The sequence below is a fragment of the Naegleria fowleri genome (genome assembly GCF_008403515.1).
Source record: "Naegleria fowleri strain ATCC 30894 chromosome Unknown tig27, whole genome shotgun sequence".
Classification (NCBI taxonomy): Eukaryota; Heterolobosea; class Eutetramitea; order Acrasida; family Naegleriidae; genus Naegleria; species Naegleria fowleri.
The window spans coordinates 697383-722148 of record NW_025407959.1 but is presented as its reverse complement, the minus strand read 5'-3'; the positions used below and the strand labels follow the sequence as shown (position 1 = coordinate 722148).

Below are 24766 nucleotides of genomic sequence, written 5' to 3'. Positions count from 1 at the left end.
CAAACCTGTTGTCCAGATGGAACGATGGAACGTCCATTCAAAAATTCAAAAATAACCCATAAAAAAATGGAAGAGGACGAAAACTTTGGTTTTGGCTCTATGAGCATGAGTTCAAGCGATTTTCAAAATCTCTCGAGCGATCAAGAGAGAATAAACAGTCTCAATGAGTTGTGTACTTTCTTGTGTATCGGATTGGAGGATTTTATTTCTGGTTTTGATGTATATGGATGGTCGAGCGTGTTAACTCCGATTTTACAGGATAGACTTTCCGAAGTGAAACGAATTGAGCAAGAGGTCAACAGTGGAAATCTCGAGGATGTCTCATCATTGCAAGGAAAATGGAACGACTCGAGAGAAATCATCACTTTAATTTTGAGAGCACTCGGTTCAATTCTAGACATGGTGCCCCGAAGTTGTCCAACTGTGTTGAGTTATAATCCCATACCGGTCATGTTAGATTTGTTACAAATATTTTCTGACAATCAAGAATCCAAAGTTGACAACATTTACAATAGTAGTGCTGATAGTTCATCATTACTGGAAGCTTCGGATCAAACAAGTCGTCATGACGATGCGAGACCACTCTCGAAAGAATTATTCGGAAATTTAGTCAACGAAGGCATGCTGGAGGAAATTCTAAAATGTTTTGACAAGATCAGTATTGAAGAACCAACAGCATTGTTGAATGCACAAACGAATAGTGACAATACAGATGATCAGAGTGGCAGCAACAACACAAAATCCTCGAGCTCAATCAAAAAATCATCATCATCACCAACGAAAAATGTCGGATTTTTGAGTGTTTTACTTGGATGTTTGGATAGCCCTCAAATGGGAGTTAGGATCAAACTTTCTGCTCTAAAAACTATTTGCAACTTGTTTAGAAAGATGCATGTGAAGGAAGACTTTCCAATTTTCATCGAACAAGCAGGTGCTTTGGATGCATTGATCAGACAAATCCGAAATATTTCTGGACATGCAACCCTTTCCAATGCAAGTGGCGATATTAACAGTATACGTCAATCTCTAGAAATGTTTGAAATTATTTGTCATTGCTTTGCCTATATACTTGAACGAAGTAGATTCCAGAAAGGAAAATTATCAGATAGCTCTGAGAAGAAACCAACGAAACGAAAATCATCGACAAAGTCTGGAACAGCAACTTGTTCATCAATGGGCACATCTGAGAGTATTATGGAACAAGTTGCAAGAAGAGTCGCAAACATATCCATGCTTTCTAACATGGTTGAGAAATTGAATGATGCCTCTAACATTGTCTCTCTTTCATCATGTAAAATTTCTCAGTACATTTTGAATACTCTTTCCCTATATTGTGATGCATCTCCAGAAGTCATCAATCATCTACTCAACCCTTCAGTACCAACCACTAATGCCACTCCTTTGGCGAAAACTTTCATGTCAATTCTTAGAAAGTGGATTGATCCTCAACAGCAAGAATTGATGTTCTCTACCCATGAAAAATCGAGCCATGATTTTTCCTTATTACAGGATTGTATTTTGCATTTACTCAACAATTTATTTCCTGAAGTGGAAGATGATGAATGTGGTGGTACAATTCCCATCTATATTTACGGAAATAGCAAGTATTACTGGGAAGACGATTACCATAATATGAATGAATATGATGAGAATGCCAATGTTGAATTAGAAAAACATTACCGTTCAGGAAATGTAGAAACTCCTTTCAATTTAATGGTCCTTGGAAGAAGCTATAGAATTGATCTCATGGAAATGAAACAACAAGGTGGAGTCACAAGAAATATGAAGAGAAATCCTCTACCGTTCTCATTCTCGAGAGAAATTTGTATTGAAATAAGAGAAGAGCCAACCAAGCAATCTCCAAACACTCCTCCCTCATCGAGTGAAGAGAGTACAGAATCAAACAAGGGTTTCTTTAAGAGATTTTTCAAGAAACAAAAAACAAGCAGCAGCTCTTCTCAACATGAATCTCCATCCACTCCTCAATTTAGAAGAAGAATATCCAGCAACAGCACTAAACCGACCATCTCTAAAACCAAAGAGAAATATTCAAAATCAGGAGCCTTCTCTAAACTGTCATCATCTGATCAGACCAAAATCAGCTCTTTTGCATTACAAGAATTGTTTGAACCTCTCATGACGTTGTCAACCAATGAGTTTTACAGAAAAGACTGTTTGAGCCTCATTTGCAAATTTATTAACACTTGTCTCAAGTCATCCAATCACAACACCACTCTTCAAGATAACTCTCTCTTCTGGGAATCTGTAGCCAAGTTTACGATCAAAACTTTGAATCAATGTCTTTCTGTAGAGGGCTCTTCTTCCATATCAAGCATAGAAAACCTATTAGACTCTCAACAACATGAGAATATCACTGTTCCTGCTTATTTGAATGTCTCCGTTCATGATTTCAACACCATGAGCAAATTTGACACGGTTGTTATTTCAAATTGCTTGAAAGTGATGCTACTTCTTCTCTCTCATTTACCGTCTGATCAAGCGACGTTGAAGAGTATTTTCATTCGTGAAGGAATGATATCAAGCTTTAATAGTATCAGCGCCATGTCCAAGGATAGTATGAACGAGTTAGAGCTGAATGCTTTTAAGGTGATTCAAGAGAGCTCTCAACACATTTTGAATACCTTCTTCAAGGATCAAATTCATACTACAAGTCATCACACAGAAGAAGAGATTCAATTAGAAAATTTATGTAAACGGTTACTGGTATTGGACGACAAAGCTTTACAAGACATAATTTCCTTGTTTCGATCAGGATCTAATATTTCAGCATACCAATTTCAGAAATGTGGCTTTTCAACCGTGTTTGTGAACAGTCTTCTACAAACTCCAACTGATCAACAAGGTACGCTTATTGCAGAATTTGCAAAACTCGTATCACAAAATGCATCAACATACTCCAATCTGATTGACCTGAGCCATTCCTTGCTTGAAAAGTTGTCTGAAAAATTTTTCAAGTTTTTTGAGAATACTTTCTCAGAGAGCACGATCAAGAAATTCGGAAATACCATCTACTTGAATATTGAATGCCATGATAACAAGAAAATTGGAGCTTGGGCCAGTTCAGGAATTCAAGTCGAACCATTGGCCACTATCAGAAGTATTGAAAACTTTATCAAAAAGCAAGTCCAATCTTTATCCAGTGCAAACATAGATGTTGAAATTTACATTAATGGAAAGGTATGCTCAGATCCTTCTCTGACCTATTTCGAGGCAAAACTTCGTGCTATGAAAGATGATTCCCTCGTCACTGTGAACGAATCACTTACTTCTGAATTTTTTAATTTGCCAAGTCATGACATCAAGTACAAGATTTTAGATTGCAAAAAAAAACTGGACAAGTTCTTGGAACACAAAAAAAGCACCAAATCTTCATCCGTTGAAAATTTCTTTACACAATCGTCTTACAACATGCATCAGTTATTGAAATGGATCAAACAATTCAGCGTTGAAATGAGCAATACTTTGGACAAATCAGAAGCAGCTTCTCATCTCATCAACTGTTTAATATTTTTGAAGATACTTTACTCCTTAAATGAGAGTCAAACTGTTAATAGTGCATCTTTTCAAAATATGCAACTTTCAAGCAAATTCATCATGCAACAACAATCATCACAATTTCTTGGAATACTTGTAGCCATTACCACTCATACTCTTCCATCATGGATGTACATCTTAACCAGATATTGTGGATTTCTTCTTCCATTCTCCACAAGAAGGAATTTTTTCTCCAAATGGAGTGGAGCTACTTTGTATGCCTCTCAACTATTACAGACACACTCCAATGCAACAGGTGTATCAAGCGAAACTAGAATTGGCAGAAAGAAGATGGAGCGTGTGAAAATTGTTGATCGAGAATCTATTGTTTCACAAACATTGACAGAAATTCAACCTCTCCACTATCCAAGCAAATATACACTCGAATTTGAGTATGAAAATGAAGCTGGCATTGGATTAGGTCCAACTTTAGCTTACTATGATTTAATCTCTAAACAATTACAAAAGAAGGTCAACAATCTTTGGATGGATGAATCTGAAGAAGGAGAATATGTGACAAGTTCCTTTGGAATTTTCCCTCAATTGAGGCAAGATAGATTGGCTCTCCCTGAATCAAAACGAAAATTATTTATTCTAGTTGGATCGTTGATTGCAAAAGGTTTGGAGGATGGTCGTCTTTTAGATATGGAATGTAATTTACCAATGTTAGAACTATTGACCAATCCAGTGAAAGACCAACTTTCCCTTTATGATTATGCTCAAATTCAACCTCGTATTTATAACTCTTTAAAACATATCCTTACATGTCGGAATAGAAAACAATTGTGCAAGGTGGAAGAAAATCAAGATGAATGGAAGAAACTTTCCAATGATATAGATCAATTATGTTTGCAATTCCAATTTGGAAATTACAATTTGATTGAGAATGGAATGGATGAGGATGTCACCATTCATAACATTGAAAAGTATTGTGATTATTTATCTCGTTATCTTTGCAAGGAAGGAATTGAAGAACAGCTCTGGTGTATAGAATATGGTTTTGGTGAAGTGTTATCATTCAGCCATGGAATTTCAAGTTTGCAATGCTTCACACCACAAGAACTGTCCATTCTTATTAGAGGATGTGATGAATTGTGGAATAGCCGAGAAACTCTCATACAATGTATTCAATGTTCACATGGATACACGTTTGAATCTGAAACAATCAAATACTTGATTGATTGGTTGCTTGAGTTGAATGCCAATGAACAGAGATTGTTCTTACAATTCACAACTGGAAGCGGTCGAGTGCCTGTTGGCGGTTTGAGGTCATTACACCCCAAGTTAACGGTAGTGAAAAAGACAGTTGAGTCACCAGATAATGAGCTTCCCACTTGCAACACCTGCTTCCATTATTTAAAGCTCCCTGCATACTCATCACTCGAAGTGTTGAGAGCAAAGATGGGTGTGGCGATTCAAATGGGAGGAGGAAGCTTTGATTTATCATGAGAGTAACTCGGACTTGAAATTGTGAAATAAATTATTGTTATAAAAGTTTTTTTAGTTTTAATTTGTGTGAGTGAGGTTAAAGGCGCTTTGAGACAGGCATTGTCGTAATTATTGTAATTATAGAATTTGGAAATTTGTGTAATACAGGTAGGAGTCTTAATAAATAAATACTACTACTCCATCACTTTCAATCCGTGTTGCTTATTCGTTCCATAACCCTTCAATAAGCTCATATTTCTTTCAAACTTTTCCTTAATATTGGTATCATTCAATTCTTGTATGAAACTGTCTTGTTTCTTCATATTTCGTCTAACTTTGCATATGAGATGCAAACTTTCTCTTCCAATTTCTTTGGCATATAATTTACCAATTTCTCTTTTCGAATAGGCCAAATCTTGTTCTTCTTCGTCTGAATATTCATCGTCGTTTCTAACTCTATCGGATCCTCTATTCTTTGATGCATAAGTTTTCACAGGTTGGGCGTTCGAAAATGAATTATCGTATATGGAGGTGGGTGAAACCTTCCTCATGTCATCCAACTGAGAGAAAACCATCTTTTTACACTCTTCCATCTCTTGTTTTGGTCTCTTTTCTTCATATTCAATTAATTTGCTTTCAAAAGCAGGGTCTTGTTTGATTAAGGTTCTAGTGCTGCTCATTTTCTGAAAAGTGTCCAATAATCGCACAGAATTTGTAGATTTCAATACATGCCTCTTGACGTGACCTTCATCACCATTCGAAGAACCCACCTGGTGAGAAATTTTTTTTCTCCTTGATGAGAATTCTGTTCGTTGATGAGGTGAATGTAAAGGTGAAGAGGACGATGTAGAGGAAGAGTTGATTGATGCAATTTGAGGTATCTGACAAGGTGATTTCAAAGTTTCAAACGAGTCTTCTCTTGGCAAAGCATGATGAGAAGGTCGTTTGTTGATATCAGGTAAGAGTTGATTCAATGGAGGAACTTCAACAATATGACTTGCATCAAGTTCCAGCGACTGATGATGATCATCAAGGTGGTTCTCTTCTTTGTTGACATCATCATTCACGGAATGTCTCGATGACTTTTGATTCGTTGACTGTTGAGCAGAGGAGCCTCCTTTTTTGTGTTTTGAATGGGTTGACGACGTTGTTCCATTGACCTTTTCTTCCTGAATGACAACGGAAGAACGTAGAGAAGAACCCTTTGGTGATTTGTTATTCCTTTCCACAGCGGTTGATGATGAATAATTGTTGTTATTCTGTTGTTTGTGGGTTATTGTTGTTGTTGTTTTCTTATTCCTTACTGAAGATGATCCAAACAAGAATAACGTCATGAATTTTTGGGATGAAGAGGAAATATCGATACAACACACAGATGACACACTGTATAATAATACTAATAATCCTGATGATGATGATGAATTTAAATTTATCAAATGGTATTATCTCTCTCATCGACAACACTCGGGAAAACCATCGGGCATCAAGGAAGGTCTCAAGTATTCAACGTCTATTGATTGCATCAATGTCTTTCATATTCGGGAGCTCTCTTTTCAAAAGTATGTGGCCATCATCTCTCGCTCCTAGAGGATCCTCTTGCCAGAGTCATTCGATACAGCCGGCAATATTACTTAGTTTTTCAACATTATTTTTTGTTTTTAAGAACGTAAGTTTATATTAACGTTTCCCCAATAACAACAATTCAGAATTAATTGATTCTTTGAATACAAATCATCATGAATTGAACGAAGTACATTCCTCTTGTGTTGAAACGGAAGTTCAAAAAAATGTTCAAAAAGAGTTGGCAAGTAATTGGCCGTAATCGCAAAGATTGCATCCGAATTCAAAGCACAAGTCATCATCTTTCATGTTGCTTCTTCGGAGTGTGTCATTTCCAAGGATCCTTCTCTTGTATGAGCGATTCACTGATGAGACTTTTCCATTCAAATCGTTGTTGGTTTCAACGGAGTGAAGAATGTTCGGAATGTTCCATTCATGAGAATCGTCAAGTTGAGAGGAATGTAAATCATAATTCTAGAATTTGCAGTAATAATAATAATATTCATGACAACACTTTCTCTTCCAACATCCCATCCAACTCTTATAATTTTCAAAATAATTTTAGTTCATCATTCTCCTTTGACTCGGATAACGAAAATTCACATCAACATCTCCAACACAGTAATGACAACAACACATCCGAAATCGACAAGGATATTATTATGCTTTCAAGTCACAAATCTACAAGTAATGAAAAGAAAAATCTCATTGGTCTTACTTTACAAGAACTTATTGACACACTTTCGGAAAGTATTCCTACCATCACACCTCAAAAAGCAACTCGAATTTTCACACACATTTACACACAGGGTCAAACGAATTTTCATGACATGAAAGTGATGATTACGAAACGAGAAATGGATGAACTTGCAGATAAATTTGAAATTCGATATCCTATGAATATTTGTGCTGAAACGATAAGTCCTCTCGACAAAACTCGAAAATATTTATTTGATTTACATGAGGATGAGAGAAAAGTAGAGGGAGTAGTTATGCATTTTCCAGAAAGGGAGAGAATTACAATGTGTGTTTCGAGTCAGGTGGGATGTAGTATGAATTGTAGTTTTTGTCACACAGGATCTCAGAAATTAGAACGAAATTTGACAGCAGCTGAAATCGTTGGACAAGTCATGCATGCAAAACAATTGTATCATAATTTTCCAATTCATGCTTACTCGTTGCCAATTCAGACAGAGAAGTATCGAGAGAAGAGAAGGAAAATAGTTGACAATAATTCAATGAATGATATACAATTGCCAATACCTGATCAAATGGAAAGAATTACACATATTGTCTTTATGGGACAAGGAGAGCCATTGTAAGTTCTTAATTTTTTCTTCTTTTTAAAAGCAATTATATTATATTATTTTATATATTCACACACACTTTGTGTATATTCGTCCATATATTGCATGGTGGGTTCAATAACCTGTAAAAATTCAAATTCCAAACAGATACAATCACAAGAATGTTTTTAAGGCAGTGAAAATCCTTAATGAACAGCATGGTCTCAATATTTCTCGAAAACGAATTGGAATTTCTACCTGTGGGGTTGTACCCATCATGAGACGTGTTGTGACAGAACTCGGCGTCGATTTATTAATATCACTTCATGCCACCTATAATGATTTACGAGATGTTTTGGTTCCCATTAATAAGACCTATCCGTTAGAGTATTTATTTGACACTCTGCGAGAAATGATTCAAAAGAAGGAACTCGATCGAAAAGTGACTTTTGAATATGTCATGCTTCGTGGTGTGAATGACTCAATTGCTGAGGCTCATAGACTTGTTGAATTAGTCAAGGGTATTACTTGTGCCTTTCATCTCATTGAATTTAATACATGGCCTGGAGCTCCGTACGAATGCTCGACACCAGAAACCATTGATGCGTTTGGAGCAGTGCTGAGAAATGCAGGCATACGAACAGGTGTGAGAAGATCCAAAGGAAAAGATATTCAAGCGGCATGTGGTCAATTGAAAACTTCGGAAATTGTGAAAAGTAGACGTGCTGAACAATTACGAAGAGTTTCAGCAAAAATGTAACATGTTACATGTGCGCAATAATAATAACTTATTTTTGTTCCCTTCACATATGATTCTGAATAACAATGTTATTTTGGTGCTTATTTGGGAAAATAAGGAGAGGAAGAAGAGTCAACCTTCTGATAAGAAGCTAATTCTGTTGGTCAACAGTCGAAATTTTCTAGGATTATTTTAAAAAACGTGAAAAATGCAATCATGCCAAGTTCTTTCTCTCAGATTTTCCAACACTTTCACGATTGAGCCAATTTAGCAAATGAGATGACGTTCAAACCTTACTGACAAGCCAACAAAAAAAACATTACAAGCAAATCAACAAAAAGCCACCCCATTCCACGAATTGAACTCAAAATGCCAAGCAACTTCTCTGAAAATCTCGAACGAACCATTGAACATTCGCATGAATTGGCCATTCACATTCAGCAGATGCAAGAGATGGGACAAATGGATCCCGTTCAAATCATTGTTGATGTTGGTACTCTTTTAATCGATCTTGTAAAATTGAGTGTTGGAGTTGTTAGTGGTTCTGCCAGAGTCGCGAAAAAATTGAGAAACAAATTGTGAAGGAGATACTAAAATAGATTCCATTTGGTCATGGAACAATTAGTGTAAATGCTTGAATGCCTACAAGCTTTTACAATACGCGTCTCCTTCCAATGAAGTGACTTTGATGATGATTGTCATTCAACCAAAAGAACTACATTTCCTTTCTTGGTCGGAATAGTGCCAACTGACTTGTGCTTCCAGACACATTACAAGGAAATGTGGATGGTCGTGTAAGGAGTGATTTGTGTTAAAATTTCAAACAAATCTTCTCTTGAAAGAGCAATACAACCACTTGTGGGACCTCCATTCGTGATGTGCATAAATATTGCACTTCCTTTTCCGAGAATAACTGGATTATCATTGTAGCCCAATACCAATACAATGTCATACAAATCATCGTCTCTCCACAATTTTTCATGACTCGAAGGAATTGGTAATCGCACCAATCGATTGTAGTGCATTTCATCGAACATGTCGTCACACCACCCGTATTCTTGTTTCATTTCAATTATGGGTATACCAGTAATTTTTGAAATCAGTGATGAATTTTCATCATGATATAATTCCTCGCTTTCAAATCTGCTGTTATTTCCATTGTTAATATTGTGTTCATGGATGTTGATTTGTGACGATTCATTAAAATCATTGCTACTGATATTATTCACAGTGTTGGCATCCAGTCCGGAGCTATTAAAATTATTGTGATGATTTTGATAATTGGTTTCATCGTGATTATTGAACGAATGAGATGAAGAAGATCTCTTCACCTTGTCAGGTCGATAAAACCCCATCCGAATGCAAAATTCACCCACAGATGTGATACCATCTCCTTCCATTGATTTGTGTCCAATTCCCTTCACTTCTTCCGACATGACACGTGTATTCCTTGTTGTTGAAGGTGAGAATGCCTTGTTGAGGCTGGTGAGGAGAAGGTCGAATGCGAATCTGTGGATCGATGGTCCACAAGCACCTTCAATATAAAGTAATAGTATTTTTTATGGGACAATTTTGTCGTTCATTTCCTTTATGAGAGTTCATACTATGTGTTTTTAATTTAACATACTCTGTACTTTGTTCACTACTGCATTGGAGAATTCCAGCAGATGAGTAGGAACATCTTGTGTCTTTTGGATTCAAAGGCTGCGGACTATTTTGTTTCATGAGGCAAGTATCGTTAGTGTGTGCAAATTCAAAAAACTAAATTTTCGTACTGTTTACAACAGAGGACCAGTGGTTTACTTCAAAAAAATTTTCTTCACCACAACAACCTCCACTCTCAGAGTCCTGAAGTCACCTCTTCCAACCGTCTGTCCTTTATGTATGATGGCAAAGAGTACTTTCCGCTGAAGAAGAAATCTTTCGTGTGTGTCGATGATGAAATGACGATTACTGCAGAGAACGAGTCTCGGATGTGATGGTCATGGCCATGATGATAAAAGCTTGATGGCTGCAGGAATGTGTTGGCGTATTTGAACATCATGAGTAGCCTTCAATAGGGCCAAGGCTTATTGTTGGAATATGACCACACAGTAGTCATCAGCCTTATCGTCTTTATCTTTTGCAAAGATAACTTGGTCATCACCTCTGGCTCGTTTTCTGCATACTTCTCGTATGAAAGAGAATTGTCGTTTCTCATCGGCACCTTTTGTACAAACGGCTTCAACAACACATCATTGATGGTTGGGTTAAATAAATCCCAATGTACACAAGATTAGCAACATGTAAGTAGTACTCAAAGACAATTCATTTGAATTTAAATTCATTCATTCGCTACTCTTAAACAACGTTTGTCCCTTTGATGTGTTGTTTCAATAACTTTCTCTTCAGAACAAACAAACCTGTGGCTTTTTCAACATTTTACTTCCGAATAATTGGAGTGTTCCATGATGAAGCAAGTATTCGCTTATCTTGCTTCACGTACACTCTCGTGTTTTTTTTACGCAAAGGCAATTCTTCTTGCTTCTGAATTGTTTCCTTGGTAATATTTCTGTTCAGATGGAGACTGACTCTCCATGTGCTTTGTCAAACCTCTTCTAACACAGCTTGGTTGACAAGTCCTTCATTGTTCTCCTAGAAGGGCTCACTCTCTGGTCTGGAGAGCCAAGTTGTGAAGGAAGAGATGTTGGAGGATTTGTTGGTCCTGAACAGGAATTCTCTCGGTGAGACAAGGAAACAATTCTACAGAACACGTCACAATTGCCATGCCTTATTTTCAAATTTTCAACATCAAAGTTCACACAAGCCCATCCACAGACAATCCACCATTTATTTGCTCTTGAATTTACGTAACATGATCACACCACAACAACCTCCTACTTATCATTTCATTCCAACACCAAAACTTACACAGCTCATCAAATTCATCATAATTAATTGTTTTATTGAAGATATGAAGATATGTACATTGTTAATAATGGGCTGTGTAGAGTTGGACAATTCCTCGTCAGAATATTCATGCTGGGTCTTCGTTCCTGCAACAACAACACACCTTCAACAACCTCAATAACTGGCAGAATCAGAAAACCAAATCACTTCGACCTTGCGGCCATGGTGATGAGAGTGACACAAACGCACTTTTTGATTTCACAGTCCTTGCACAAGAGGAGGGTTTGGTGTATGGTTGTCTTTTTTCAAGAGCAAAACCTTTGCAAGCTTTCCTGACCGAAAAACGCCAAACCTATTTGGATTCATGGCCCAAACATGTCTCAGGGAAGAAGGCCGTTCTAGTTGTTGGAGCTTCCTTGAAAGAGGAAATCTTGTTTGGTTGCTGAGAGAAAACGAATGCAAGTCTTAAATAGAATCAGCTTTTCCACACACAACGGGCAATGTATGATGCGCAATCCCTCTTGAATCATTTCTCTCAATGTTGAGAGTAGATCTCCGGAAGCGAGAGCGCACTGGCATGCAAGTATGTACGTTGTGGTGTTCAAAGTAAGTGTAAGCTTCCTTTTGGTGAGGAGCAACCAAGGACTCGAAACGCGTCCCTTTCATCAGCCAAGATTTCTCAAACAGGAGAATGTTGACAACGAGCCTATTGGTGGATAGAACTGACGACTCTACTTCCCTTTTTCATTTAGAGAATGTGTGAAGTCTACACATCTTCAAAATCATCCACCATCTCTTCATCAAAATCGTTCTCATAGTCTTGATAGTGCACATTGGCATTCTTTGGATTGGAATAGAAATAATCTTCTTCGTCATATTGGTCTCCAACCATCATGCCTTCACGTTCGTCATCCTCCAACGTACTCGCCTTACTTTTACCATAGGCTGTAAAGAAAACGAGACGCTTCAGCTTTCGGTTCACAAAGAAGTAATTCCAAGTCCACAACTTGGAACCACCCAGACTCAATGGATCAGCGAATGGGTCATCCAAATTCTGGTCCGGTACATAACTGTAAACCTCACAATGATTCAAGTCAATAATTTCATTAATGGTGGACCACAGAGAATTGAATTGTTCATTTTCATACAAATCATGGAGGGAATTGTTGATGGTGAAGATGGCATCTTGGAGGTTGAGCTTGACAAAGAACTCTGGTTTGACATTTCTAAAGTCATAATCAGGGAACGAGTTGTTGAGAGTGGCAATCAAATCAACAAATGTTTGCCGTTTCTCCTCACCAAAGGGGTCATCGTTGAATTGATTCGTCAAGTCATAGAAGGCTGGAGGGCTCAAAGCAGGCGGAGAGAGAATATCGATTTGTTGCTTGGGCGAAATGGCAATAGCCTTGGAGCTTGGCACAGTGATGGTTTGTGGTGATGTCGTTGAGGAGGGAGAATGTGTCGAAGATGAATGGTTGCCGTTGTTGAGGTGATGGTTACCATTCGAAATGTTATTGTTGGGCATCGTTGCGGGCGACGCATTACTACTATTTCGTCTTCGACTCTCAATCTCCTTCGTTAGCTTTTTGTCTTGAGAGGTTTGTTTGCCTGTTGTTGTGTGGAGTTATTGAAAATGATGCATACGATGTGATAAGAAACGGATTGGTGATGATGATTACAAAAGAGGAGATGAAATTTTGTATTTTGTGATGATGATGATGTGTTAGTGAGCAGTGACAATAGGATAACAAATAGTATATTGTGGAACACGACAATATATGATCATGATTGAATCCATTTTGAGCAGGCTGTTTGTTGCAACTCGTATTACTTACATGAATATACTTCGATTTTTCCATACAAATACGTGCAACCGAGGTCATAACCGTCGAGGAGGCAATTATAAGGCCATAATTCTTGAAATTCCATGTACTTCATTGTTGGTGTGATAATAATTTAAGAAGGATGTTGTTGGTAGGTGGTATCGAGTCGAGATTTGTTACGACGACAAGAGAGGGAAACTTTGATAGTGAGCGAGGAAGGCTTGATCAAAAATCGGTTGATAAATTTTTTTTAAAAATAAAAATGGTCACGGCCGTTACAAACGATTCTCGACTGTCAACTACCCACCTTAGAATCTAGGTTCCACACACTAAAACTCAATTGATTTGAGAGCATAAATCTTGCATGTCGTTGTGCTGAGTTTCAAAGCAAGACAAAGTCACCTTTCGCGAAAACTGCAGGTTGCCATTTTATGTGTCCTAATTTGTTGTGGTGAAGGACCATGATCGCAACGATTATCTCTGAAATAATCCATCCTTTGATGTTATCCAAGGAATTTCCAATCGAGGAGGAGTTGATGAAGTGGGTACCAACACAAAGAGCTTCCAGAAGAAAAATGCATTCTGAGGTGCTGCTGTCTTCGGAACCGAACAACAACAACAACAACCAAACAGATCATCATTCCATCCCGATGAATCATCAACACCACCATGATGAACCAATCACCTCAACTGTTTCAGAACTCAATCAAGGCAGACATCATTCATCCATCTCTCCTTCCTTCCATAACAACAATGCAAATTCGCATCATGATGAAACCAACTCTCCTAACATGAATTTGGCTGCTTCTTTATCGGTAGCATCCTCGGGATCTCCTCTACTCATGTCCTCTTCATCTGCACCTGAAGGATCCTCCTCCCCCAACAACAACAACAAACATCAAATAAGGAGCACCTTCATGAAAAGCCTTTTCAGAAAACTTCTCGGAATTTTCTGCATTGTATCTGTTGTGATTTTGTGGGTTCTCGGAGGAGTAGTCATTCAATTCATTTACGGAAATATGAATTATGATAAGCCTTTCTTTGTTACATATGTGAGCACGAACTTATTTTCCATCTACTTGTTGGGATTTGTATTTATTGGATCATGGAGGAGGCCTTTGGTGAGAGGATTGAAATGGCTATTGAAAGGATTTATACTTTTGGTGTTGCCTTCAACAGTTTTGAACTATTTAGGAATTGTGAAATATTCGAGAGAGGATCGAGAAGATGGCTCAAGTAGTAGAATAGTCATGAGAAGGGTGAATGGATATCAAAAGGTGGAACCTAGCAGTACGAGTTTAGATTCAAAGGAGTCACTCAGTGCAACATCTCTCGGAATAATTAATTATGAAAATGAAAACAACAATACAAGATCAGAAGAGGAAAATGTTGAAGAAAACGTTACTCGAGAGGATGCTCTGAAACAAGAGAGCTCACAACTTGAGAGGAACGCTCAACTTCAGAAATATCATGACGTGAACGTTGGAAAAACATTCAGGTGAGTATTTGTCACATTATTATTTTGTTTGAATAGACTTAGTTATCATGTTATTTCAATGCTTGGAAATATCTTGTAATTATTTTGACTTGTTGCACGTTACAGATTGGCTGTAGTAGTGACATTCTTTTGGTTCTTTTCAAACACAGCATATAATTATGCTCTCTCCTATACAAGTGTTGCGAGTGATACTATCATATCTAATACATCATGTCTATTCACATTTATCTTTGGATTATTAATTGGAGTTGAAAAGAATTTTAGTATCATTCGATTTTTTGCAATTCTTGTCACACTTTCAGGAGTTGTTCTTGTGACCTTTTCCGATGCAAGTCATAATGGATCTGGAGCGAAAAAAGATACTGTTCTTGGAAATATGCTAAGCTTACTTGCAGCCGTAGGATATGGAGTTTATAGCTCACTTTTGAAAAAATATGAAGAAGGAGTTTCTATGGCAATGATGTTCGGTTTTGTTGGAATTTTGAATTTAATTTTTAATTGGCCAATTTTATTTATTTTGTGGGGAACGTCTGTTGAAATTTTTCAAGCACCTTCATGGAAAGTCTTCATAGCAATGGTTTTGAATAGTTTAATATCGGCCGTGTTTAGCGACTTGCTGTGGGCATTGGCTGTTGTTTTGACTTCACCTGTAGTTGCAACTGTCGGTCTCACTCTCACAATTCCATTTGCAATCATTTGTGACATGATTTTCAAGAGCGATTTTTCTGCCTTCAATATTATGTATGCAATGGGCACAATATGCGTGTTGATCGGATTTATTTCAGTGAATATTTCGTATTACCTACCGAAACGTATTGCCAAGTTTGATCAGCCTTATTTCTGTAGCGTTCCGTTTCTGATCGAGAAGTTTAAAAATTGGGGTAAGAATTAAGGGAGCAAGCATATCATATTATAAAAGTTCTGTCAAGACCACAATACATGACACTACAGAACAAAAGGAACTAAATTTTATGAGTTACACGGACTAGCTCTTACCAATCACGACACAATAGACTTCCTCATTCTCTTTAGCTTGTTGAATTTCGTCATGATGAGGAGACTTCTTTCGTTTGGATGCAAGAGGATTATTGACGAGAAATTCTCTAACAGAGAGCGAATGTTTTTGTGAATCCATGTCTCTTCTCAAAGTAAACACTCGCACAATTTTGAGTCCAATCTGTAGACACTTGTTTTCAACTGTTTCCAATATTGGATGTTCCTCTAGACCCAATAAATGTCCAACATTGCTTATGAGTATCATTCCATACGTTTGTGAACGGTTGTCGTGTTTGGATGAAGATGAGGATACGAATTGCTGAATGAGATGCAAGAAATTATCCAAAAATTCATGCTCAATGTCAAAAATTGATAAATCAATTACATTCTTGAATGTATTGAGACTTTCTCTCTTTTGTTGAATGAATTGAGAGTCTTGTTTTGAAATGGATATCCAAGGAGGATTACAAAGAAGTAAATTCAGATTTTGCAAAGTATTATCCTTTTTCGATTCTACCTTGGACAAGATTTCCTGTTGAGCTATCTCTCGATTCGAAATGTCCAATAATGTGAAATCGACTCTTTCATTATGGTTGCCAAATTTGTTAAAATATATATTGACATTCTCCTTTGTGCATTCTATAGCCCATTCGTTGATATCAATAAATTGTAAATTAAATGTTGCAGTTGAGCTTTGAGGGAGGCAGTATGTGGATAAATATCGTGACACAAACAGACCAAACACTCCCTAATTGAAGTAACGTACGACCATCAAGTTAAAAAAAATCATTTTCTAAACACATTTTTGTGCCACTTACAGTTCCACATCCAATATCAATAATATTGATGTTATTCATTTGTTTCAACATTTGTGAATTTTTCAAAAATTCTTCACAAGCATTTCGTATCAGTGTCGAAAATATTTCTCTTCTCGTTGGACTATAGACGCCAAATTGAGGATAAATATCAATAAAATCCTTTTCAGAAAGACTAATTTGAATTCCATTCTTTTCCCACTGATCCATTGATTTTATGGAAGAAAGAAGAGAATGAATTGGAATGAAAATGTAAGCACCATTGAGTAATGGATCAATTTTTTCAGCTTTTTCTATTGTAAATTGTGCGAGTCGATTCAATGTCTCTAATTTGGGTAATCGTTTCACCTTTGTTTGAATAAAAGAATAACTTTTCGAATATTCGCCATTCTCTTTTTTGTCATGATCCAATTCCACACGACCCAATATTCCAAATCTGGAAATCATATCAGTAAACTCCAATTTTGAAAGATGACTCTCCAAATACTTTTCTTTTAAACTCTTTTTTTTCTCATGTTTCAAATTTAAATATCCCGAAAGCCTTCTCTTCAATGATTGATACAATTCCAACATGTTATGATACGTTCCTTCGAAAACAATGATATTCGACTTTGTGTCGGAATTCAATGGTTGATTGAACATCAAGTTTATCAAAGTATGAACCTTTGTTTGGTCATGGGCCAACCATATTCTTTTTGAGTGTTCCGATCGTTCGGAAACAATTGGTTGTTGTTGCGATAAATGTTCATGTAAAATTCGATCGGTTTGAAAAGGAGAAATTAATAATGGAATGATTTTCTTGTTTTCAATATTGGGAAATTCCTGTAATTGTTGTAAAGTTAAATGATGATGAGGAGAGTTTGTATGGTTTTGAATCATATTTGAATGATGAGTAGTCTTGTTTGTTGATTTTTGGATTGATCTTGTTGTTTGATGACTTGACTTTTGAAGGGTAAGGAAACAATGAAAATAGTCTCTTCGGAGAAGGTCATGATGAATTTTTATGGAGAGACAGGACCAACGATTGGAAAGGCTCTGTCTCCGGAGCATGTTAGCAATGACATGTTTTTGTAATTGATTCATATTTTTTTTTAAATAAAATTTTATAATTAATTTTTTAAATGGTCGATTCAATGGATTAGATTCATGAATTAATTCATCAAATCATTCACAACGTAATGTGTCATCTATTGTACAACAAATGATTCAATAACACTTTCGATGGACAATAGCAGGTCCATTTTCATCATATTCCTCTCGAGAAATATAAAATTGTGCCATCGATGTCAAAGATCCCAAAATCGATCCTCCAATCCAAGCTGAATATTTTCTTTCTGGTGGAGCCACCACTTTCACACGCATCGTTTCAGGTGCCAAATTTTGCATTTCTTTCGTAAGTCGTTCTTGAAATCCTTCACAACAAGTACTTCCTCCACTCAACAAGATATTTCCATAAAAATTAGCTCTCACTCCCAAATCACATTTTTGAATGGCATTGAACACCATTTCATGAATACCTGCATCTTCACGTCCGACCATGGATGGTTGAAAGAATGCTTCCATGCATTGGAATCGTTCTTGTCCAATAGTCATGACACTTCCATCGGGAAGTTCATAACTTTTTTCCAATGCAATCGAACTTGCTGCTGTTTGACATTCTTGATCAAAATCGAGTGCCACATACGATAATTTTTCCTTAATTTTTTGAACTGTATAGAGTTCAGAACTGGTCGTTAATTCCACACCTCGTTCGAGAAAAATCAACTTTGATAAATATTCATGAATGTCACATCCTCCCAAACTCATTCGTTTTGAAGCATGAATGGTCTGATAACCATCACAAACGGTTTCGACACTTGTCACACCATCTCCACAATCCAAAACAATTCCAGTATTTCTTCCAGAAGCAAACATGCTTAGCACTGAAGATTGCGCAAGAAAGAATGCCAACGTTGAAAATGTCTCAAAAAGAATTTGTGTTAATTTTTCTCGTTGAACTTTTGGAGTGAGTGTTCGAGTCGATAGAATGACAGATTTCTCCTCGGGAGCGACTCGTAACTCGTTGAAAAAGCAATGATGAAGTACTTTTTCAATGAGATCATAATCTTTAATGATTCCATGTCGAATCGGATAAGTGAGAGAATTGTAGGAACGACAGACGGCCTCATCTCCGATCGTTTCTCGATCCATCATTAGAGTGGCTAGAAAAGAGTAAATAAAAGGGTTACGTATGTTATTTGATCATGAATGAAAATGGAAATTAATTTTAAAATATTCAATTTTATAAATATGGTAATCATCGAAAAAAATTGAAACCTACGAATACTTTGTAGACGTCCTTTGTTGACACGACCAATCACAGTCGGAAATACACTACTAGGATTATCTGCGCCAACCGTTCCGACTTTGGTCCATCCTGAACCAAGATCGATCATGACAGCATTGTGGACGTCTTCGTTTTCTGACATTTTTTTTGATGTTGAACTTGGAACTGATCTCTCACCGAGTGTTCGAATTCTCAGTAAGAGAGAAACACCAAAAGAGTGAAATTGTTGATCTTGAAGGATGATGACATGAGGTTCAATCGATCTGAAAGGACAGCTGTCAATTGATTGATTGTCAAAGGGAAAAAAAATGTCAGAGTCAACTCATTCTCCCGAACGACCTCCTCTTTCCAATCCACACTCTTCCGATTCAACCTTCTCTTCCGTCCAATCACCATCCCTCTCCAACCACCATCATCACAATCCTTCTCAAAAATTCTTCACCACAAAATCCTTTCATCATTCCTGTCCTCTCTGCTCTCTCTTCATGAATCCTCTTCCAGAAAGCAGAAATGGAGCAGATTACATTCCGACACGAATTGAAGAAGTTATTAATGTTCTTACTCATGTATTTCCAATTTTCTTTTTTTCTTATTATTCATTCCAAATATGGAATGACACCAAAGATTGTGAATAATTTTTTTGAAAAATTTACAGTCATTACTTATGGAATTGGAATGAATATCTTGTTTGGAGTATCGTCAACGTATCATTGGATGTGTTTGTGGTTTGGAAGAAATGACAGCAAGTCGCAATTATTTCGAATTTTTGATCATGCAACAATTTATTTATTTATTGCTTGTAGTTATACACCTTGGTTGGCATTGGTTGAATTTGGAAGAGGAATTGGAGGAGTTTTGACCATCGTGGTTTGGACATTTTGTTTTGCTGGATTTGTGAAAATGTTTTTTTCATACAAGTTTATGAAATTTTTACAAAATGTCAATAATGTGACCATGTTGAATGTCATGGGTTGGATTGGATGTTTGATGGTTCCTAGTGCCTTAATGACTCATGTTCCTGTGGAAGCATTTATGTTATTAATTTTGGGAGGTTTCTTTTTTTCTTTTGGATGTATTTTTCTTGTTTTTGGAAATGGAAGAATTCCATTCAGTCATGGAATTTGGCATGGTTTTGTTTTTTTAGGAGTCTTGTCACATTTTACTGCACTTTTACAACACATGCGTATTTATTGAATTTGGATTCGATTTATCATCCCAATTCACCTCATCATTCGAAACAAATTGTGTTGGATCAAATATTGGATTTAATTGAAGGAAGAAAGGATTGGAATTATCCAAAGTATTTTGTTCCTGAATTGATTGAGTGGTTTCACATTTTGACAGGTGGCAATTCCTTAATTGCGCCCAAACGGTGAACATTTAGTCATCCATGTCAATGACTCTATCTATGACTTCCAAATGTTATTCTTTGATTCTCCCTATTTAGAAATTAAAAAATGAAATATGATTGTTTTCATTGTTGAGAGAGAAAGACAATGTCAAAAACAAAATTTCAAAATAATTACAGAAATAAACGTTTTTCAATATGAATAGGTTGTTTGTTGAAATGTATAATGATTTTAATATATTAGATCTAATTTTTTCCGAATTGTTGGCACATTTCCACATTTCACACAAATTGTTCATCTCATTTCTGTTCAGAAGCAGTACTTCCTTTCACATTCTTAGCTCCCTTAGCTTGAGCTTGACGAACACGTTCTTCCTGTTTCTCTTGTTCCCTTCTCATCTTTGTTTCCATATGTTTTGCAATAAAAGAATTGTCCTTCTTCTTACCCATACCAGTAATATTGTAAATACGAGCTAATTTTCCTTCAATAGGTTTCACAATATCTCTGTAATAAATATTGTGACATTCAGTTCGAGTGGCAGCACTGGCCACAGCTCTCATGCACCAAGCAATTTCTTCGAGATAGAATTTTTGTTTAGCTCTTGGAATGGAATCTGGACACAATAAAATGGTTGAACTTTTTCCAATTGTGGAAGGTCGCTCTGGATCATGAGAAGAATCATCCGCTTGCAGATCGAGAGTTTTCATGAAGGATGTTTCATTCTTCAACGTTTCAGTCATGAGATCAGAATCTTCATCAGTATGTGAAGAGGAATGATGATCACCATCTTCATGTTCACTGTTATTTCCACTTCCACTACTTCCACCAGTGGTTGGAAGTGGTGCGAAATAAGCAGAACTCATACGTTTCAATTTTTCCAACTCGTCCGCTTCTTCTTGGAGTTTGGTTTGACTCTTGGATGTTTTCTTCTCATTGGTGAATAAATTGAGAGCATACTTGTTTCTGCCGTCTTCGTGTAAGTGAACGGTAGAAGAGGTAGTATCGTGACGAGATTTCACTAATTTTCCAATGTCAATTAGGAAATAATCCTCAATGTTGTGATGTTTGGTGTGTTTGTAATCAATCTTTTTGGATTTTGGATCAAAACAAACGGTGTAAAAGGAGCAATTGGTCAAAAGGAGGACTCTTTCTTGAAGCATACCATCCTTATTCATTTTTGCAATACGCCAACCCTTAATGAAAAGTTCCTCATTGGAAATGACGCTACGAGAGGCAACAATTTGTTGAGATTCCGCAAAACCAGCTTTCCATAATAGATCTGTCATTTCAATATGGAAATATAAAATGTTAATATCACCCAATAGAGCCAATCGAGAATCTTTGCAAATCTTACGAAGTTGTTCAACACCAAGTTCATACTGATCGTCACGATCCAATTCTCCATCACCAATTAACATGTCATTGGTTTCAATGATATCGTAGCCCAATAATTCATAACTAATCAAACCAGCTAATTGTTTTGGAGTCCACAAAATACCATCTGGTGAAAGTTTGTATTTCATCACCAAATCGCCCATTTCTAATTCACAAGGAACTGCTTCGTCTTCTTCGCCTGGTTTTTTAGGTTGTGGTGGCAACACTTCCAATACCACTAATTGAATTTGTGAATTAAAGACATGAACATTCATTTCGGCAGCTTCAATAAATGTTTCCACAGCCATCACAAATTCGTCATAGAGATCAACACGAGCAAGTAAACTAATAGCCTCATCAGAATAGTTCATTTCTCCCAATCTTTCAATTTGACGCCAATTGATTTGTAATCTGAATTTTGGTTGTTTCAATAAATCACGAACTTTCTTTTGGCATTCTTCAACGAAATCTTGATCAATTCTTGCCACTTGTTCATAGTTGAACTTGAAGATGTTCATGTTTTGAATGGGTAATCCAGATTCATCCGATGCTCCGACTGCTGCTTTTGTGGAACGCAGCGAGGATTTGTTATTTTCCTTAAAAACTTTTAGAACTTGTTTGGCCAATTTACGAACTTCTTCGAAAACGACCTCTCTCTTTGAAATGTCTCGAATTCTCTTGTCAATTCCGTCGCGTGACAATGCCACACAACCATTTGGATTTGACGCAAGAGGCAAACAAATCTTGAGACCAGCCATACGATATTCTGGATCATCGACAGAATCTAACAATTTGATGACACGTTGAAGACCAGCTTCTTCGAATAGCACTTTTTGGAAAATGGAATGTTCACACATTTTTGCGAGAAGTTTGGCAACTTCAGCAGCTTCGTTTCGATCGTCAATCATTTTCAATAAATTACGAATGACACCCATTTCACCAAGTTTTTGAATGCAAGATTCATGAAGAGCGAAGGAACCCATTGCATTAATAATACATTGCTTGAGATCCATCTTGTCAATTTTGGAAACTTCTGTTGCTCTTCTCTTTGATTCAGCAGCAGCATCCTTATCCTTCTTGTTAATAATGATATCCAATAATAAATCGACGATATTCATTGGATGATCAAAGCTCAATAATTTTTGTTCTCTTGACAAGACAGCAATTCCATTTTCAGCAATGGTACACACATTTGAAATGATCATAATAGCCATCTTTCTAACGTTTCGAACGTGTTTCTTTTCTTTAACTTCTGCCTTTTCAGAGGGATCTGCTTGACCCACGTATGCAAATAACACATCGAGACCATGTGTATGAGAAATGACTCGTTTCTTATTTTCTTCTAAAAGATCAACGTCTTGTTTCTTTTCTTCAGTTTCGTCAAAATAGGGATTGAGTGACTTGTTGATGGATGAAGATGAATCCAAAATAGTCTCCTTCTTCTTTTCTTCTTTTTGTTCTTCACTTGAAGTGGTGTGATCGATGTCATTCTGCACAAGAAGTGTTGAATTATTTAAAAGTCGAGTGTGGCTTTTGCCTGGAACAAAATTTGTTAAATTCATCATTAATTCAAAAGCAGCTTCTCGAAGTGCAATTGTTTCATTCGAAAGTGCATACGATTGAGTAATGTGTTTGGAATTCAATTCCAATGATGTGTGAAACATGGTATCAATCAATGGTGTCACAACTCCAGATTCACCTGCCCATTGTCCTGCTTCATTTGAAAATTTCACACAATGAACCAATGTTTGCATGGCCACACAACGAATGGTTGGAAATGAGAAATTGGAAGGATCAATCACAACCTGAACGAGTGGATCAATGACGCCAATATCCACCAAATGTTTGGCATGAATTGGATGTTGACGACATGCAGATTCAAGTGTTTGCAAAGTCCATTGCAACACGGTTCGATTATTTTCCATCTGAAGACAAATAATTAATGGTTCCAAATATTCTTCAAATCGATCATTATCACCAAAAATAACATGCACACAATGTGGATTTTCAAACAAGGTATCCAACACAGCAATTGCCTTTTTTGTAACAGTATCATTTTCTCTCTGAATGATACCCATCAATGGATTGAAAAACTCTGAAGCATATTCAATCAAAGTTTCTTGATTTTTCTTACTTCCTTTAATCAATTCTGCCATCGCGTCCAACGCATTCGATTGAATATTCGGAAAATTAAATTGCGACATGTGTGGAACGAGTAATTTGATACAATCTGTGTTTTCTCCAATGACAATTCGGGTTCTGTCAAATTGAGCCAAATGTTGTATGGCGGAGAGAATTGAGTTGATGATCATTCGATTTTCGGTACTTCCTAAAATTTCAACAATGAGTTGAATGACTTCGATGGGAATAATGTTGACATTGTTGATGGTGGAGAGTTGATTGAGAATTTTGAGTTTTTCACGAGTTGCTCCCTCGCTCTCGTTATCGGCGAGCACTTCGAGAGCTTTTCGAGCGTTAAACTGTATGCTCATTTGTTGTTGTTGGCAATTTTTTTCACATGATGATGTCTGACAGGCGGTTAAAATAACGTTTAAGAAAGATCTTATGTCGTCATGAATTATCTCGTTGCAGGTAATGTGCACGATTGAGAATGTTGTCATGAATGAGAAACAACATGATAATTTTCATTATCTCGTGAAATGTTCAAAGAAAGTCATCGAAGGAACGAAAAAATCGTCGCATTGTAAAATGTCAAAGGGTGGTGTCACCTGTCAAACAATCTCTCGTCACGCAATTCTTCAACGTGAATTACCGTGATTGCCAAACCAAAAATATGAAGAAACTCAACCCCTATCACTCTCTCAATGAGAACAGAGATGAAGGACAAGCACCTCCAAGCTGGAACAACAACAACCCAAACGAGAAAATTACTTCCAAATCCTTCAACTATGTCAATCCCGATCTGATCGATTAGGAATTAATTTGTCCCATCTGTTTCTTTCCACTCTATGATCCAGTAGTTCATTCTTTGTGCGAAAATACATTCTGTCGTGAGTGTGTCAGTACTGTCTCAAAATGCCCAATTTGTCGTGAAGATGATTTTACTTCCGAAAAAGGATCTGTGGCAAAGATTATTCGAAATCAATTGGACAAGTTGGCAGTATTTT

The 24766-nt window shown here is 36.8% G+C and overlaps 10 protein-coding genes across 10 annotated transcripts; 4 read left to right on the top strand and 6 right to left on the bottom strand.

The window, feature by feature from the left end:
* Positions 1 to 66: 66 nt before the first annotated feature.
* On the top strand, positions 67 to 5004 carry FDP41_001817 (uncharacterized protein; the record flags this gene model as incomplete). Its single annotated transcript, XM_044704943.1, has 1 exon — positions 67 to 5004. One exon carries the CDS (start codon positions 67 to 69, stop codon positions 5002 to 5004), a length of 4938 nt encoding a protein of 1645 aa, XP_044564187.1.
* A 173-nt stretch (positions 5005 to 5177) lies between these two features.
* On the bottom strand, positions 5178 to 6317 carry FDP41_001816 (uncharacterized protein; the record flags this gene model as incomplete). The annotated part of the gene is made up of 1 exon (XM_044704942.1): positions 5178 to 6317. The coding sequence occupies one exon, from the start codon at positions 6315 to 6317 to the stop codon at positions 5178 to 5180; it is 1140 nt and encodes a 379-aa protein (XP_044564186.1).
* An 888-nt stretch (positions 6318 to 7205) lies between these two features.
* Positions 7206 to 8589, top strand: FDP41_001815 (uncharacterized protein; the record flags this gene model as incomplete). Its single annotated transcript, XM_044704941.1, has 2 exons — positions 7206 to 7861; positions 7998 to 8589. 2 exons carry the CDS (start codon positions 7206 to 7208, stop codon positions 8587 to 8589), a joined length of 1248 nt encoding a protein of 415 aa, XP_044564185.1.
* Positions 8590 to 9338: 749 nt separating this feature from the next.
* FDP41_001814 (uncharacterized protein) lies at positions 9339 to 10004 on the bottom strand (the record flags this gene model as incomplete). Its single annotated transcript, XM_044704940.1, has 1 exon — positions 9339 to 10004. The coding sequence occupies one exon, from the start codon at positions 10002 to 10004 to the stop codon at positions 9339 to 9341; it is 666 nt and encodes a 221-aa protein (XP_044564184.1).
* Positions 10005 to 12223: 2219 nt separating this feature from the next.
* FDP41_001813 (uncharacterized protein) lies at positions 12224 to 13395 on the bottom strand (the record flags this gene model as incomplete). The annotated part of the gene is made up of 2 exons (XM_044704939.1): positions 12224 to 13065; positions 13293 to 13395. The coding sequence occupies 2 exons, from the start codon at positions 13393 to 13395 to the stop codon at positions 12224 to 12226; spliced, it is 945 nt and encodes a 314-aa protein (XP_044564183.1).
* A 535-nt stretch (positions 13396 to 13930) lies between these two features.
* FDP41_001812 (uncharacterized protein) lies at positions 13931 to 15670 on the top strand (the record flags this gene model as incomplete). Its single annotated transcript, XM_044704938.1, has 2 exons — positions 13931 to 14778; positions 14884 to 15670. 2 exons carry the CDS (start codon positions 13931 to 13933, stop codon positions 15668 to 15670), a joined length of 1635 nt encoding a protein of 544 aa, XP_044564182.1.
* A 93-nt stretch (positions 15671 to 15763) lies between these two features.
* Positions 15764 to 17468, bottom strand: FDP41_001811 (uncharacterized protein; the record flags this gene model as incomplete). Its single annotated transcript, XM_044704937.1, has 2 exons — positions 15764 to 16522; positions 16593 to 17468. 2 exons carry the CDS (start codon positions 17466 to 17468, stop codon positions 15764 to 15766), a joined length of 1635 nt encoding a protein of 544 aa, XP_044564181.1.
* Positions 17469 to 17795: 327 nt separating this feature from the next.
* On the bottom strand, positions 17796 to 19057 carry FDP41_001810 (uncharacterized protein; the record flags this gene model as incomplete). The annotated part of the gene is made up of 2 exons (XM_044704936.1): positions 17796 to 18790; positions 18910 to 19057. The coding sequence occupies 2 exons, from the start codon at positions 19055 to 19057 to the stop codon at positions 17796 to 17798; spliced, it is 1143 nt and encodes a 380-aa protein (XP_044564180.1).
* A 368-nt stretch (positions 19058 to 19425) lies between these two features.
* FDP41_001809 (uncharacterized protein) lies at positions 19426 to 20109 on the top strand (the record flags this gene model as incomplete). Its single annotated transcript, XM_044704934.1, has 1 exon — positions 19426 to 20109. One exon carries the CDS (start codon positions 19426 to 19428, stop codon positions 20107 to 20109), a length of 684 nt encoding a protein of 227 aa, XP_044564179.1.
* Positions 20110 to 20563: 454 nt separating this feature from the next.
* On the bottom strand, positions 20564 to 24130 carry FDP41_001808 (uncharacterized protein; the record flags this gene model as incomplete). Its single annotated transcript, XM_044704933.1, has 1 exon — positions 20564 to 24130. The coding sequence occupies one exon, from the start codon at positions 24128 to 24130 to the stop codon at positions 20564 to 20566; it is 3567 nt and encodes a 1188-aa protein (XP_044564178.1).
* Positions 24131 to 24766: the final 636 nt, after the last annotated feature.